General features: G+C 39.5%; 1 protein-coding gene across 5 annotated transcripts in view; it reads left to right on the forward strand.

Moving 5' to 3' along the window:
* Positions 1–17,126, forward strand: part of RNF216 (ring finger protein 216) — a 176,414-nt gene that overhangs the window by 12,242 nt on the left and 147,046 nt on the right. For all 5 annotated transcript variants that reach the window (XM_060120646.1, XM_060120647.1, XM_060120648.1 and 2 more), the window contains one exon: positions 7,888–8,023. In XM_060120646.1, the coding sequence (XP_059976629.1) occupies positions 7,957–8,023 (67 nt within the window). In that variant the 5' untranslated portion in view covers positions 7,888–7,956. The remainder of the gene's footprint in view (positions 1–7,887; positions 8,024–17,126) is intronic.

Below are 17,126 nucleotides of genomic sequence, written 5' to 3' on the forward strand. Positions count from 1 at the left end.
ATTTGAAAATTTGGGGAGATTTAAAAGCTATGGTGCCACCATTACTGCCCTCTTCCCAGAATTTATTTATTTATTTGTTTGTTTATTTATTTATATTTGGCTGCTTTGGGTCTTCACTGCTGTGCACAGGCTTTCTCTAGTTGCAGCGAGTGGGGGCTACTCTTCATCGTGGTGCGCAGGCTTCTCATTGCGGTGGCTTCTCTTGTTGTGGAGCACGGGCTCTAGGCGCACAGGCTTCAATAGTTGTGACTCACAGGCTCTAGAGTGCAGGCTCAGTAGTTGTGGTGCACGAGACTAGTTGCTCCGCGGCATGTGGCATCCTTCCGGACCAGGGCTTGAACCCGTGTTTCTCGCACTGGCAGGCGGATTCCTAACCACTGCACCACCAGGGAAGCCCCCATTTTTCTTTTAAGTTGTCTGATTCTTCTTTTCCTTTCTTTTTTTTTTTTTTCCTATTTTCAGTTAACATGTAGGAGTTCTTTGTATTTTCTAGATAGGAGCCTTTGTTATATGTATTGCAAATTTCTTTTCCCAGTGGCTTGCCTTTTCACTCTTAATAAGTTCTTTGGTGAACAGAAGTATTTTATCTTAATGTACAATATTTCAGTCTTTTCTTTGGTGGACACCCCTTTTTATTTCCTGTTTAAGATACCTTTTCCAGCTCCAATTTGTGCAGGTATTTTCTTATGTTATCTTTCAGAAACTTCATTATTTTACTTTAACATTTAAATCAAGAGTTCACCTGAAATTGTTTTCGTCTAAGGCATGAGGAAGAGGTCTAGTTCTTTGATCTTTCCTATCCTCCCAAAATATAGTTTTCCAGTACAGTGTCATATAGTTTAAAAATCATGTTTATCCCCTGCTCTGCAGTACTCCTTTTGTCATAAATCAGTCGTCCATACGTGAATGAATCTGTTCGTGGACCCTGTTCCATTGGTCTATTTTTCTCTTCTTTTGCCAGTACCACATTGTCTTAATTATTGTAGCTTTATTTTTATTTTATTTATTTATTTTTTTTTTTCTTTTTGCGATATGCGGGCCTCTCACTGTTGTGGCCTCTCCCGTTGCGGAGCACAGGCTCCGGATGCGCAGGCCCAGCGGCCATGGCTCACGGGCCCAGCCGCTCCGCGGCATATGGGATCCTCCCAGACCGGGGCACGAACCCGTATCCCCTGCATCGGCAGGCGGACTCTTAACCACTGCGCCACCAGGGAGGCCCTGTAGCTTTATAATAATAAGACTTAATATCCAGTAGTATAAATTCTCCATGTTTTGTTTATGAATGCTTTACTTATTCTTGGTTCTTTACATTTTCCTGTAAGTTTTAGAATCATCTAGTACATACCCATTTTTTAAATCTGACTAAGGCTGTCTTAAACTTGTAGACCAATTTGGGGAGAATTGACATCTTTACAAACTTGAGTTTTCCAACCCACAAATGTGGTGTGTCTCTCCATTTATTTACTCTTCTTTAATTTCTCTCAGTGATGTTTTACAGTTTTCTGTGTAGAGGTCTTACACATTTTTCATGTGTTTATCCCTGTTATTTGATTGTTTTTGATGCTACTGTTTTAAAATGTCTTTTTTTGTTTGTTTCATACTAGTTCATTTTTTGTATATTGGCCTTGTATCTAGAGATTTTGTTTTTCATTCATTCACTTATTCCAGTGGTATCTCTGTGTACAGTTACACATACAGATATACATAATTTTGTTTTCATGTAATCTTCTAGTATCTTTATTGTTTTCTCTTTCATGTAATCTATCTGGAATTGATGTTGATGGGTGGTGTAAGGAATGTATCAAGGCTCATTTTCTTCCCATATAGATATCCACTTGGCCCAGCAATGTTTATTGAAAAGGCCATTCTTCCCACTGCATTTCAGTAACACCTTTGTTTTTATGTGGGTGACCAGGTGTATGTGGCTGTGTTTCTGAGCCCTCTGTTCTATTTTTCTATCTTTGCATCAGTACCACAATCTTATCTGCAGATAACACCAGTTTTATTTCTTCCTTTCAAACTGGTATTTTATTTCTTTTTATTGCCTGACTCTACTTGCTACAGCCTCCAATACAGTGTTGACCAAAAAATGGTGAAAACTCTTCTCAGTTTCAGAGAGAAAGCTTTTCAGTGTTTCACTCTTCGGTGTGAGGATTGCTCTAGTATTTTTGAAATGGCTTTAATTAGATGAAGGAAATTCACTTCCAGTACCAGTTTGCTGAGAGATTTTAGTCGTGAATAGGTGTTAATTTTGAACACTTCTTTTTTTCAACTGCAGTGACTATGTAGTTTTCTTTTATTCTAGTAATGAACATTGCATTGCTTTGGTTAGGATTTTTCATTTGTGTTCATGAGAGATTCTAGTCTTTCTAGTAAAGTTCTTATCACTATTCAGTATCAAAATTGTGCTAGCCTCATAAAATGATTTCAAAAATAATGTTTGCTCTTTTTCTGTTCTCTGAGTTTTTGTAATACTAGTTACATTTCTTCCTCAAATGTTTAGGAAACTTTACTGGGCTTGCTGTATTCTTTGTGGGAAGGTTATTAATTACTTATTCAGTTTCTTTATTTGATAGAGATCTGTTGTAATTTAATTTTTTGTTCAGTTGTGGTAAATTATGTCTCAAGGAGTTTATTTCAATTAAAATTTCAAATTAAGAGGTATAAAGTTATTCATGGTATTTTTTTATATTGTGGAGTCTGTAGTGGTGTCTTCTTTAACATTCCAGATGGTGGTAATTTGTGTTTTCTCCCTTAATAAAGGTTTATCAATCTTATTAATCTTTTTAGATTTTTTTGTATGTTATTAATCTTTTTAGAGAAACCTTTTTGCTTTGATTTTTCTGTTTTATGCTTATAATCTGTTTCAATTTCTGCTCTTATAAGTTTTTTCTGTCTACTTTTTCTGGGTTTAATTTATTGCTCTTTTTCTAACCTCTTGAGATCAAAGCTTAAATCAATGATTTTTGGGTTGTTTTTTCTTCTCTAAAGTATGCATTTGGACCTGCAAATTATCCTCTCAGCACTGCTTTAATTCCATCCCACAAATTTTGATGTGTTTTGTTTTCATTACCTTTCAGTTCAGTCAAAATAGTTTCTAATTCTCAATGTAATTTCTTGTTTAACCCATGGGTTGTTTAGGTTGCTTAATTTCTAATACTTAGTAATTTCCAATTTATCTTTCTTTTACTGACTGTTGTCATACAACACATGCTATATGATTTCAAGCCCAGCAAATTTGTTGAGGCTAGCTTTATGGCTCAGCATGTAGTCTGTTCTGTAAATGTTCCTGGTGCATTTGAAAAGAATGTGTATTCTGCAGTAGTTAGGTGGAGTGATCTATAAATGTCAGTTAAGTCAGCTGTTTGATAGTGCTATTCAAGTCTTCTGTCCAGCTGTAGGTGTGGATTTGTCTTATTTCTTTAAGGTCTGTCAATTTAAGCCATATATATTTTGAAACTGTGTCATTAAGTTCATACAGGTTTAACGTTGTTATATCTTCTGTGAGTTGACATTCTTATCTGGATGAAATCTCCCTACTTGTTTGTAATAATACTTGTAATATCCATTTTGTCTGATACTAGTGCACTCATGCAGTTTTTTATGGGTTTTGTAAAGAGCAGGGGGATAAAATAGTTAAAGAGAATTCCAACAGAGAACTAGAATTTATTTTTAAAAATCAGATGGACTTTTTATTGACGTATAGTTGCTGTACAGTATTATATAAGTTATAGGTGTACAAAACAGTGATTTACAGTTTTAAAAGGTTATATTCCATTTATAGTTATTATAAAATATTGGCTATATTCCCCATGTTGTACATTCAGTATATCCTTGTAGCTTATTTTATACCTAATATTTTGTACCTTTATTCCCCCTACACCTATATTATTGCCCCTCCCACCTTTCCTCTCTCCACTGGTAACCACTGCTTTGTTCTCTATATGTGTGAGTTTCCTACTTTTTTGTTACATTCAATAGTTTGATGTATTTTTTAGATTCCACATATAAGTAATACTTTACAGTATTTGTCTTTCTCTGTCTTATTTTCACTTAGCATAATGCCCTCCAAGTTCATTCGTGTTGCTGCAAATGGCAAAACTTTTTTTATGGATGAGTAGTATTTCACTGTATAAATATACCACATCTTCTTTATCCATTCATCTTTTGTTGGACACTTAAGTTGCTTCAGTATCTTGGCAATTGTAAATAATGCTGCGATGAACGTTGGGGTGCATGTATCTTTTTGAATTAGTGTTTTTGTTTTTTTCAGATAAATACCCAAGAGTGGAATTCCTAGGTCATATGGTAGTTCTGTTTTTAGTTTTTTGAGAAACCTCCATGTTGTTTTCCATAGTGGCTGCTCCAGTTTATATTCCCACCAACAGTGTACGAGGGTTCCCTTTTCTCCCCATCCTCTCCAACATTTGTTATTTGTGTTCTTTTTAATGATGGCCATTCTGACAGATGCGAGTTGATATCTCTCTTGTGATTTTGATTTGTATTTCCCTGATGATTAGCGATGTTGAACATCTTTTTTTTTTTTTTTTTTTGCGGTGTGCGGGCCTCTCACTGCTGTGGCCTCTCCTGCTGCGGAGCACAGGCTCTGGACGCGCAGGCTCAGCGGCCATGGCTCACGGGGCCAGCCACTCCGCGGCATGTGGGATCCTCCCGGACCGGGGCACGAACCCATGTCCCCTGCATCGGCAGGCAGACTCCCAACCACTGCACCACCAGGGAAGCCCGAACATCTTTTCATGTGCCTGTTGGCCATCTGCATTTCCTCAGATAGACATTTTATAACTAAAAACTACAGTATCTGAAATTAAGAACTTATTAGATGAGTTGTAAATGTTTGATGTTTGCTTTCTATCCTTTTACTTTAAATATTTCAGTTTTCTTGTACTTACCGTGTTTATCTTGTAAAACACTCTTAGTTGGGTTTCATTTATCCATTCTGATAATCTTTGTCTTTTCATTGTAGTAGTCTGTTTATGTAATATAATTTCTGATACAGTTGAATTTTTTAAAGTTGTACAGCATAACGACTTGACTTACATACACTGTGAAATGATGACCACGATAAGTTTAGTTAACATCCATCCATATAGATACCAAAAGAAAAAAGAAAAAAAATTTTTCTCCCTATGATGAGAACTTTTAGGGTTTACCTTCTTAGCAGCTTTCAAATGCACCAGACAGCAGTGTTAACCTTAGTCCCCATGCTGTACATTACATCCCCAGTACTTGTTTATCTTATATCTGGAAGTTTTACCTTTTGACCACCTTCACCCAATTCTCCCATCTCTTGTAAACACAAATCTGATCTCTTTTTCTGTGAGTCTTTTTTTTTATAGTTTTGGGTTTTTTGTTTGCTTGTTTGTTTTTAGATTCCACATGTAAGTGAGATCATACAGAATTTGTCTTTCTCTATCTGACTTATTTCACCTAGTATAATGCTCTCAGGGTCCATCCATGTTGTCTCAGATGTCAGGATTTCCTTCTTTTTTGTAGTTGAATAGTATTCCATTTTCTTTACCCATTCATCTGTCAGTGGACAGTTAGGTTGCTTTCATGTCTTGGCTATTATAAATAGTGCTGCAGTGAACATGGCAGTGCAGATATCTTCAAAGTATCAAGATATTTCATTTCCTTCAGATATATACCCAGAAGTGGAATTGCTGGATCATGTGGTAGTTCTATTTAAAAATTTTTGAGGAACCTCCATACTGTTTTCCTTAGTGGCTGTTCCAATTTATAATCCCACCAACAGTGTACAAAGGTTCCCTTTTTTCCACATCCTGCTAGCATTGTTATTGCTCATAACAATGAGTTTTTGAATGAATGATAACCATTCTGACAGGCAGAGGTGATTTTGATTTGCATTTCCCTGATGTTTAGTACTGTTGAGCACCTTTTTTTTTTTTTTTGCGGTACGCGGGCCTCTCACTGTTGTGGCCTCTCCCGTTGTGGAGCACAGGCTCCGGACGCTCAGGCCCAGCGGCCATGGCTCACGGGCCCAGCCAGTCCACGGCACGTGGGATTCTCCCGGACCGGGGCATGAACCCGTGTCCCCTGCATTGGCAGGCAGACTCCCAACCACTGCGCCACCAGGGAAGCCCTGTTGAGCACCTTTTAATATACCTGTTGGCCATTTGAATATCTTATTTGGGAAAATGTCTATTTAGGTCTTTTGCCCATTTTTAAAAATTGGATTATTTGGGGTTTTTTGCCATTGATCTCTGTGAGTTCTTTATATATTCTGGATTTTAGCATCTTATTAGGGATTATGATTTGCAGATATTTTCACCCATTCCATAGGTTGCTGTAATTGAGTTTTTAATTTTACTCTTTGAAAAATGTTTTTTAGTTCCTTTTTTGTTTATTTTAATTTTTCTGGTTTAATTTTACTTTTTTAAAAGATATGTTCCGTCTGTTCTTTGATCCTTTGCTGATCTTTTGTATGTTGTTTTGTATGTTCTTTTTTTTTTTTTTTTTTTTTTTTTTGTGGTACGCGGGCTTCTCACTGCTGTGGCCTCTCCTGTTGCGGAGCACAGGCTCCGGACGCACAGGCCCAGCGGCCATGGCTCACGGGCCCAGCCGCTCCGCGGCATGTGGGATCTTCCTGGACCGGGGCACGAACCCGTGTCCCCTGCATCGGCAGGCGGACTGTCAACCACTGCGCCACCAGGGAAGCCCTTGTATGTTCTTTTGCAGTAATGGGTTTTTTTATTTCCATTTTTCCTCTTCTGTTAGCTTTTTTATTATTTATTTATTTTATATAAGTTGCTATAGATACACATTTTTATTTTATTTTTTTGACTGCATGGGGTCTTCATTGCTGTGTGTGGGCTTTCTCTAGTTGCAGCGAGCAGGGGCTACTCTTTGTTGCAGTGCGCGTGCTTCTCATTGTGGTGGCTTCTCTTGTTGTGAAGCACAAGCTCTAGGTGCGTGGGCTTCAGTGGTTGCAGCACGCGGGCTCTAGAGCACAAGCTCAGTAGTTGTGGTGCACGGGCTTAGTTGCTCCACGGCATGTGGGATCCTCCCAGACCAGGGCTCGAACCCATGTCCCCTGCATTGGCAGGTGGATTCTTAATAACCACTGCGCCACCAGGGAAGCCCGGTTCTGTTAGCTTTTTAGTTATTCTTTTTTCTTTTTATTTATTTATTTATTATTATTTTGTTGTTGTTGTGCTGGGTCTTGGTTGCAGCAGGTGGGCTCCTTAGTTGCAGTAGGTGGGCTCCTTAGTTGCCACTTGCCTGCTCTTTAGTTGAGGCACATGGGCTCCTTAGTTGTGGCATGCAAACTCTCAGTCACAGCATGCATGTGGGATCTAGTTCCCTGGCCAGGGATCGAACCTGGGCCCCCTGCATTGGGAGTGCGGAGTCTTAACCAGTGTGCCACCAGGGAAGTCCCCTTCTTTTTCTTTTTCTTTCTTTTTTTTAAATTTATTTAATTTATTTATTTTTTGGCTGCATTGGGTCTTCATTGCTGTGCATGGGTTTTCACTAGTTGTGGCAAGCGGGGGGCTACTCTTTGTTGTGGGACATGGGCTTCTCATTGCGGTGGCTTCTCTTGTTGTGGAGCACGGCCTCTAGGCACGCGGGCTTCAGTAGTTGTGGCACACAGGCCCTGGAGTGCAGGCTCAGTTGTTGTGGCACATGGGCTTAGTTGCTCCACGGCATGTGGGATCTTCCCAGACCAGGACTTGAAGCTGTGTCCCCTGCATTGGCAGGATTCTTAACCACTGTGCCACCAGGGAAGCCCCTGTTTTTCTTTTCAGTGGTGTTTTCACAATAAGCTTAGAATGCTACCTTGACCAGGTATGTGGGAAGAGTTTTGATATTCCCTCATTCTTAATGTTCTTTTTTTTTCTTCTTTTTCAGACTCGGTGGAACAGGTAGTCACCATGTTTAGATATTAGCAAGCACATAGGTGTATGTCTGCATTGGAAAATGGCAGAGGGAAACAACAATGAAGAGGTAATTCACTTGAACAACTTCCACTGCCACCGGGGACGAGGTAAGTGTTCTTGCTTTCTCTCTTTCATCATTGCTTTTTCCCTTAGTGTTACAGTTATATTGTCTTTGAAATGAATCTGTTCTGCACCATGTAAAACCCAGAGACGTTTCATTTTTAGATCTCAGGACATCAGGTTTAAATGGACTCATCAGACTAGAATTTTATGTCAAATGGTGATTCCTGCTGGCATGAATGAAGTTTAAGAACCTTCTATCACAAGTAGATTAGATCTTAAGAGGTAGGAGTATGGGAACTGTGGTAGTTCTCAGTTTTTGAAGGAATGGTGACTGCAGAGGAGTGCTCCTCCAGGCCTGTACATTCTGAAAGTACTGAATCTGCTGCTAAAGCACTTCTGGTCCCTCATACAATACTTAATTTAGTTTTTGCCAGAAGGTTCTGGTTTAGCCTTACAAGGAATTTTAGGACGTGTATTCTTTGACTTTACAGTTTAAAATTGGGGGAAATTCATTCATTCATAAAGGGAAAGGAGCCTACATTTCTCTAAGATTCCTAAATGCATATGAAATTTCCTATCAGATCGTAATTCCCAGTTATATCTAGACTAAAAGGAAAAATGTTATGCTGATGAGTAGGAAAAGATCATAAGTATAAATTCCATGGAAAAAGTTATACCATTTTTTGTGTGTTTTCCCATTGATAATATTTTGTGCTTATGAAGAAGTTTTTTTTTTCCAGCAGAAGGTAAATTATATATATAGGGCTTTCAGATAATTTAAAATTGAGCAAATTTTATTAAGCAAATAAATTGAGAAAAACAAATTTGTTTAAACTATGCAAATTATGAAAACAAAAGAAATGCCAAATTTTTAAGGATTTTATTAATGTGTATTCTGACTTGCTACTGATTGTAGCCATAATTTATTGTGATTTAGGAAGTTTTAAATCCTAGTTGTAATTTGTATGTATGATCATTTCCAAATTTTCTGAACATGTATATCAAATAAACATTGTGATTGTTTTTTTAACTGGGTCTTAAATATACTTCAACAAAGTTTCTTTAAGAATAACTTCTTCTGGGAAATTATTGGCTTTAGAGGTATATTTTTCTGTTGGACACATTTTGTGTATTTTGCACCCATTGTGAGGAATTTTATCATGAGGAACTATACACATTTTAAGTGTATAGTTCAGTGAGTTTTGAAAAATGAATATACCCATATAACCACCATCTCAATCATGATGTAGAACATATCCAGAAAGATTCCTGTGTGCCGCTTTGCAGGTAGTCCTCACCCCACTCCTGAACTAAGGAAACCACTGATTTGCTTTTTGTCACTATATGGGTTTATATAAATGGAATCATACAGTGTTTACTCTTTGTCCTGAATTCTTCTGCACAGCATAATTTTTCTGATTCATCCATGTTGTTGCATGTGTCAGTAATTCAGTCCCTTTTAATTGCTGAATAATATTCACTTAGAATTCTATATCCAGTGAAGATAGCCTTACAAATAAAGGTAAAGTAAGGTTAAAAGTACAAGAATAAAAAAAAAGATGCATTATGCAAACAGTAGTCCTCAAGACAGAGCTGTTAAGTCTATATATTATTAGATAAAGTAGACAATCCAGCCAGAAGTGTTTATACAGATAAAGAGTTCTGGGAAAGATAGAGTCTGGGAAGATAGAACAATTCTAATCTCTATAGAGTAGTAATATGGTATCAAAATATACAAAGAAAAAATTGACAGAACTAAAAGGAGAGTTGGACAAATCTGCAATCAAAATGGGAGATTTTAATATGTTTCTTTCAATAACTGAGAGAGACCAAGCACACAGAAACATTTGTATAAATATGGAACACTGGAAGAGCATGATCAACAAACTGGACATAATAAACATATGTGGGACTGCCAGTCTACTCGGGACAGACCCGGGCGGCTGAAACCCTGTCTGCCCTCCAGGCCGCACACCAGGTGTTGCTGTCTCTAAGCTGAACTGGTCACCTTCTTTGAGCAAAGAGCCCTGGGATGTGAAGAAAAGGAGACAACAGTCATACACCCAGAGTGTGAGTACAGAGAGACCTTCAAGATGGCAGAGGAGTGAGACGTGGAGATCGCCTTCCTCCCCACAAATACATCGAAACTACATCTACATGTGGAACAACTCCTACAGAACACCTACTGGACGCTGGCAGAAGACCTCAGACCTCCTAAAAGGCAAGAAACTCCCCATGTACCTGGGTAGGGCAAAAGAAAAAAGGAAAAACAGACAAAAGAATAGGGATGGGACCTGCACCAGTGGGAGGGAGCTATGAAGGAGGAAAAGTTTCCACACGATAGGAAGCCCCTTCACTGGCGGAGACGGGGTGTGGGGCGGGAGGCGGGAGGTGGAAGCTTCAGAGCCACAGAGGAGAGCACTGCAACAGGGGTGCAGAGGGCATAGTGGAGAGATGCCCACACAGAGTATGAGTGCCGACCAGCACTCACCAGCCGGAGAGGCTTGTCTTCTCACCCGCTGGGGCGGGCGTGGGCTGGGAGCTGAGGCTCGGGCTTCGGAGGTCAGATCCCAGGGAGAGGACTGGGGTCGGCTGCATGAACACAGCCTGAAGGGGGCTCTTGTGCCACAGCTAGCCGGGAGGGAGTCCGGGAAAAAGTCTGGACCTGCCTAAGAGGCGAGAGACTGTTGTTCCAGGGTGCGCAAGGAGAGGGGATGCAGATCACCGCCTAAACGAGCTCCAGAGACAGGCGCAAGCCGTGGCTCTCAGTGCGGACCCCAGAGACGGGCATGAGATGCTAAGGCAGCTGCTACAGACACCAAGAAGCCTGTGTACAAGCACAGGTCACTGTCCACACCTCCCCTCCTGGGAGCCTGTGCAGCCTGCCACTGCCAGGGTCCCATGATCCAGGGACAACTTCCCCGGGAGAACACACGGCGCACCTCAGGCTGTTGCAACGTCACACCAGCCTCTGCCACCGCAGGCTCGCCCCGCATTCTGTACCCCTCCCTCCCCCTGGCCTGAGTGAGCCAGAGCCCCCTAATCAGCTGCTACCTTAACCCCGTCCTGTCTGAGCGAAGGAACAGACGCCCTCAGGTGACCTACACGGAGAGGTGGGCCCAAATCCAAAAGTGAACCCCAGGAGCTGTGCGAACAAAGAAGAGAAAGGGAAATCTCTCCCAGCAGCCTCAGGAGCAGTGGATTATATCACCACACTCAACTTGATGTACCCTGCATCTGTGGAATGCCTGAGTAGACAACCTTATTCCAAAATTGAGGCGGTGGACTTTGGGAGCAACGATATATATATTTTATTCCTTTTTCTCTTTTTGTGAATTTGTATGTGTCTGCTTCTTTGTGTGATTTTGTCTGTATAGCTTTGCTTTTACCATTTGTCCTATGATTCCGGTTTTTTTAAATTACTTTTTAATTTTTTATTTTATTTTATTTGTTTTGCAGTACGTGGGCCTCTCAGTGCTGTGGCCTCTCCCACTGCGGAGCACAGGCTCCAGACGCACAGCCCCAGCGGCCATGGCCCATAGGCCCAGCCGCTCCGTGGCACACTGGATCCTCCCGGACCGGGGCATGAACCCGCGTCCCCTGCATTGGCAGGCAGACTCTCAACCACTGTGCCACCAGGGAAGCCCAATTTTTTAAAAATTATTATTATTTATTTTAATAACTATTTAATTTAATTTATTTTTTTCCTTTGTTTCTTTCTTTTTTTCTCCCTTTTTTTCTGAGCCATGTGGCTCACAGGGTCTTGGTGCTCTGGCTGGGTGTCAGGCCTGTGTCTCTGAGGTGGGAGAGCCAAGTTCAGGACATTGGTCCACCAGAGACCTCCTGGCTCCATGTAATATTAAACAGCGAAAGCTCTCACAGAGATCTCCATTTCCATGCCAAGACCCAGCTCCACTCAATGATCAGCAAGCTACAGTGCTGGACACCCTATGCCAAACAACTAGCAAGACAGTAACACAACCCCACCCATTAACAGAGAGGCTGCCTAAAATCATAATAAGGTCACAGACGCCCCAAAACACACCATCGGATGCGGTCCTGCCCACCAGAAAGACAAGATCTAGCCCCTTCCTCCAGAACACAGGTACCAGTCCCCTCCACCAGGAAGCCTACACAACCCACTGAACCAGCCTTAGCCACTGGGGGCAGACACCAAAAACAATGGGAACTACAAACCTGCAGCCTGCGAAAAGGAGACCCCAAACACAGTTAAGCAAAATGAGAAGAGAGAGAAACACACAGCAGTTGAAGGAGCAAGGTAAAAACCCACCAGACCAAACAAAAGAAGAGGAAATAGTCTACCTGAAAAAGAATTCAGAGTAATGAGAGTAAAGATGATCCAAAATCTTGGAAATAGAATGGAGAAAATACAAGAAACATTTAACAAGGACCTAGAAGAACTAAAGAGCAAACAAACAATGATGAACAACACAATAAGTGAAATTAAAAATTCTCTAGAAGGAATCAGTAGCAAAATAACTGAGGCAGAAGAATGGATAAGTGACCTGGAGGATAAAATAGTGGAAATAACTACTGCAGAGCAGAATAAAGAAAAAAGAAAGAAAAGAATTGAGGGCAGTCTCAGAGACCTCTGGGACAACATTAAACACACCAGCATTTGAATTATAGGGGCCCCAGAAGAAGAGAAAAAGAAAGGGACTGAGAAAATATTTGTAGAGATTATAGTTGAAAACTTCCCTAATATGGGAAAGGAAAGAGTTAATCACATCCAGGAAGCACAGAGAGTCCTGTACAGGATAAATCCAAGGAGAAACACGCCAAGACACACATTAATGAAACTATCAAAAATTAAATAAAAAGAAAAAGTATTAAAAGCAGCAAGGGAAAAACAACAAATAACATACAAGGGAGTCTCCATAAGCTCAACAGCTGATCTTTCAGCAGAAACTCTGCAAGCCAGAAGGGAGTAGCAGGACATATTTAAAGTGATGAAAGGGAAAAACCTACAACCAAGATTACTCAGCAAGGATCTCATTCAGATTCGATGAAGAAATTAAAACCTTTACAGACAAGCAAAAGCTAAGAGAATTCAGCACCACCAAACCAGCTATACAATAAATGCTAAAGGAACTTCTCTAGGCAGGAAACACAAGAGAAAGAAAAGACCTACAATAACAAACCCAGAACAATCAAGGAAATGGTAATAAGAACATACATATCGATAATTACCTTAAATGTAAATGGATTAAATGCTCCAACCAAAAGACATAGACTGGCTGAATGGATACAAAAACAAGACCCATATATATGTTGTCTGCAAGAGACCCACTTCAGACCTAGGGACACATACAGACTGAAAGTGAGGGGATGGAAAAAGATATTCCATGCAAATGGAAATCAAAAGAAAGCTGGAGTAGCAGTTCTCATATCAGACAAAATAGACTTTAAACTAAAGACTATTACAAGAGACAAAGAAGGACACTACATAATGTTCAAGGGCTCAATCCAAGAAGGAAGATGTAACAATTGTAAATATTTATGCACCCAACATAGGAGCACCTCAATACATGAGGCAAATGCTAATAGCCGTAAAAGGGGAAATCGACAGTAACACAATCATAGTAGGGGACTTTAACACCCCACTTTCACCAATGGACAGATCATCCAAAATGAAAATAAATAAGGAAACACAAGCTTTAAATGATACATTAAACAAGATGGACTTAATTGATATTTACAGGACATTCCATCCAAAAACAACAGAATACGCTTCTCAAGTGCTCATGGACATTCTCCAGGATAGATCATATCTTGGGTCACAAATCAAGCCTTGGTAAATTTAAGAAAATTGATATCATATCAAGTATCTTTTCTGATCACAATGCTATGAGACTAGATATCAATTACAGGAAAAAATCTGCAAAAAATACAAATACATGGAGGCTAAACAATACACTACTTAATAACCAAGAGATCACTGAAGAAATCAAAGAGGAAATCAAAAAATACCTAGAAACAAATGACAATGAGAACACGGCAACCCAAAACCTATGGGATGCAGCAAAAGCAGTTCTAAGAGGAAGACACAGACCTACTAGAGCATGGACTTGAGGATATGGGGAGGGGGAAGGGTAAGCTGTGACAAAGTGAAAGAGCGGCATGGACATATATACACTAACAAACGTAAGGTAGATAGCTAGTGGGAAGCAGCCGCATAGCACAGGGAGATCAGCTCGGTTCTCTGTGACCGCCTGGAGGGGTGGGATAGGGAGGGTGGGAGGGAGACGCAAAAGGGAGGGGATATGGGAACATATGTATATGTATAACTGATTAAATTTGTAAAATAAAAAAAAATATATATATATATATATAACTTCTTTGGAAAAATGTTAAAAAAAAAAAAAACAGTTCTAAGAGGGAAGCTTATAACAATACAGTCCTACCTCAAGAAACAAGAAATATCTCAAATAAACCTAATCTTACGCCTAAAGCAATTAGAGAAAGAACAAAAAAAAAACCCCAAAGTTAGCAGAAGGAAAGAAATCATAAAGATCAGATCAAAAATAAATGAAAAAGAAATGAAGGAAACAGTAGCAAAGATCAATAAAACTAAAAGCTGGTTCTTTGGGAAGATAAACAAATTTGATAAACCATTAGCCAGACTCATCAAGAAAAAAAGGGAGAAGACTCAAATCAATAGCATTAGAAATGAAAAAGGAGAAGTAACAACTGACGCTGCAGAAATACAAAGGATCATGAGTGATTACTACAAGCAGCTGTATGCCAATAAAATGGACAACCTGGAAGAACTGGACAAATTCTTAGAAAAGCACAACCTTCTGAGACTGAACCAGGAAGAAATAGAAAATATAAACAGACTAATCACAAGCACTGAAATTGAGACTGTGATTAAAAATCTTCCAGAAAACAAAAGCCCAGGACCAGATGGCTTCACAGGCGAATTCTATCAAACATTTAGAGGAGAGCTAATACCTCTCCTTCTCAAACTCTTCCAAAATATAGCAGAGGGAGGAACACTCCCACTCCCAAACTCATTCTATGAGGCCACCATCACCCTGATACCAAAACTAGACAAAGATGTCACAAAGAAAGAAAACTACAGGCCAATATCACTGCTGAGCATAGATGCAAAAATCCTCAACAAAATACTAGCAAACAATCCAGCAGCACATTAAAAGGATCATACACCATGGTCAAGTGAGGTTTATCCCAGGAATGCAAGGATTGTTCAATATATACAAATCAATCAATGTGATACACCATATTAACAGATTGAAGGATAAAAACCATATGATCATTTCAATAGATGCAGAAAAAGCTTTCGACAAAATTCAACACCCTTTAATGATAAAAACCCTCCAGAAAGTAAGCCTAGAGGGAACTTACCTCAACATAATAAAGGCCATATATGACAGTCCCACAGCCAACTTGTTCTCAATGGTGAAAAACTGAAACCATTTCCACTAAGATCAGGAACAAAACAAGGTTGCCCACTCTCACCACTGTTATTCAACATAGTTTTGGAAGTTTTAGCCACAGCAATCAGAAGAAACAGAAATAAAAGGAATACAAATCGGAAATGAAGCAGTAAAGCTGTCACTGTTTGCAGATGACATGATACTATACATAGAGAATCCTAAAGATGCTACCAGAAAACTACTAGAGCTAATCAATAAATTTGGTAAAGTAGCAGGATACAAAATTAACGCATAGAAATCTCTTGCATTCCTATACACTAATGATGAAAAATCTGAAAGAGAAATTAAGGAAACACTCCCATTTACCATTACAACCAAAAGAATAAAATACCTAGGAATAAACCTACCTAAGGAGACAAAAGACCTGTATGCAGAAAACTGTAAGACACTGATGAAAGAAATTAAAGATGCTACAAACAGATGGAGAGAAATACCATGTTCTTGTATTGGAAGAATCAACATTGTGAAAATGACCATACTACCCAAAGCAATGTACAGATTCAATGCAATCTCTGTCAAACTACCAGTGACAATTTTCACAGAACTAGAACAAAAAATCTTAAAATTTGTATGGATACACAAAAGACCCCGACTAGCCAAAGCCATCTTGAGAAAGAAAAATGGAGCTGGAGGAATCAGGCTCGCTGACTTCAGACTATACTACAAAGCTGCAGTAATCAAGACAGTATGGTACTGGCACAAAAACAGAAGTACAGATCAATGGAACAGGATAGAAAGCCCAGAGATAAACCCACACACATATGGTCACCTTATTTTTGATTAAGGAGGCAAGAATATACAGTGGAACAAAGACAGCCTCTTCAATAAGTGGTGCTGGGAAAACTGGCTAGCTACATGTAAAAGAATGAAATTAGAACACTCCCTAACACCATACACAAAAATAAACTCAAAATGGGTTAAAGACCTAAATGTACGGCCAGATACTATAAAGCTCTTAGAGGAAAACATAGGCAGAACACTCCATGATGTAAATCACAGCAAGATCCTTTTTGACCCACCTCTTAGAGAAATGGAAATAAAAACAAAAATAAACAAATGGGACCTAATGAAACTTAAAAGCTTTTGCACAGCAAAGGAAACCATAAACAAGATGAAAAGACAACCCTCAGAATGGGAGAAAATATTTGCAAACGAAGCAACTGACAAAGGATTAATCTCCAAAATTTACAAGGGGCTTGTGCAGCTCAATATCAAAAAAACAAACAACCCAATCCAAAAATAGGCAGAAGACCTAAATAGACATTTCTCCAAAGAAGATATACAGATAGCCAACAAACACATGAAAGAATGTTCAACATCACTGATCATTAGAGAAATGCAAATCAAAACTACAATAAGGTGTCACTTCACACCAGTCAGAATGGCCATCCTCAAAAAATCTACAAACAATAAATGCTGGAGAGGGTGTGGAGAAAAGGGAACCCTCTTGCACTGTTGGTGGGAATGTAAATTGATACAGCCACTATGGAGAACAGTATGGAGGTTCCTTAAAAAGTAAAAGTAGAACTACTATACGACCCAGCAATCCTACTACTGGGCATATACCCTGAGAAAACCATAATTCAAAAAGAGTCATGTACCACAATATTCATTGCAGCTCTATTAACAATAGCCAGGACATGGAAGCAACTTAAGTGTCCATCGA

This window comes from Mesoplodon densirostris, chromosome 16, assembly GCF_025265405.1.
Source record: "Mesoplodon densirostris isolate mMesDen1 chromosome 16, mMesDen1 primary haplotype, whole genome shotgun sequence".
Classification (NCBI taxonomy): domain Eukaryota; kingdom Metazoa; phylum Chordata; class Mammalia; order Artiodactyla; family Ziphiidae; genus Mesoplodon; species Mesoplodon densirostris.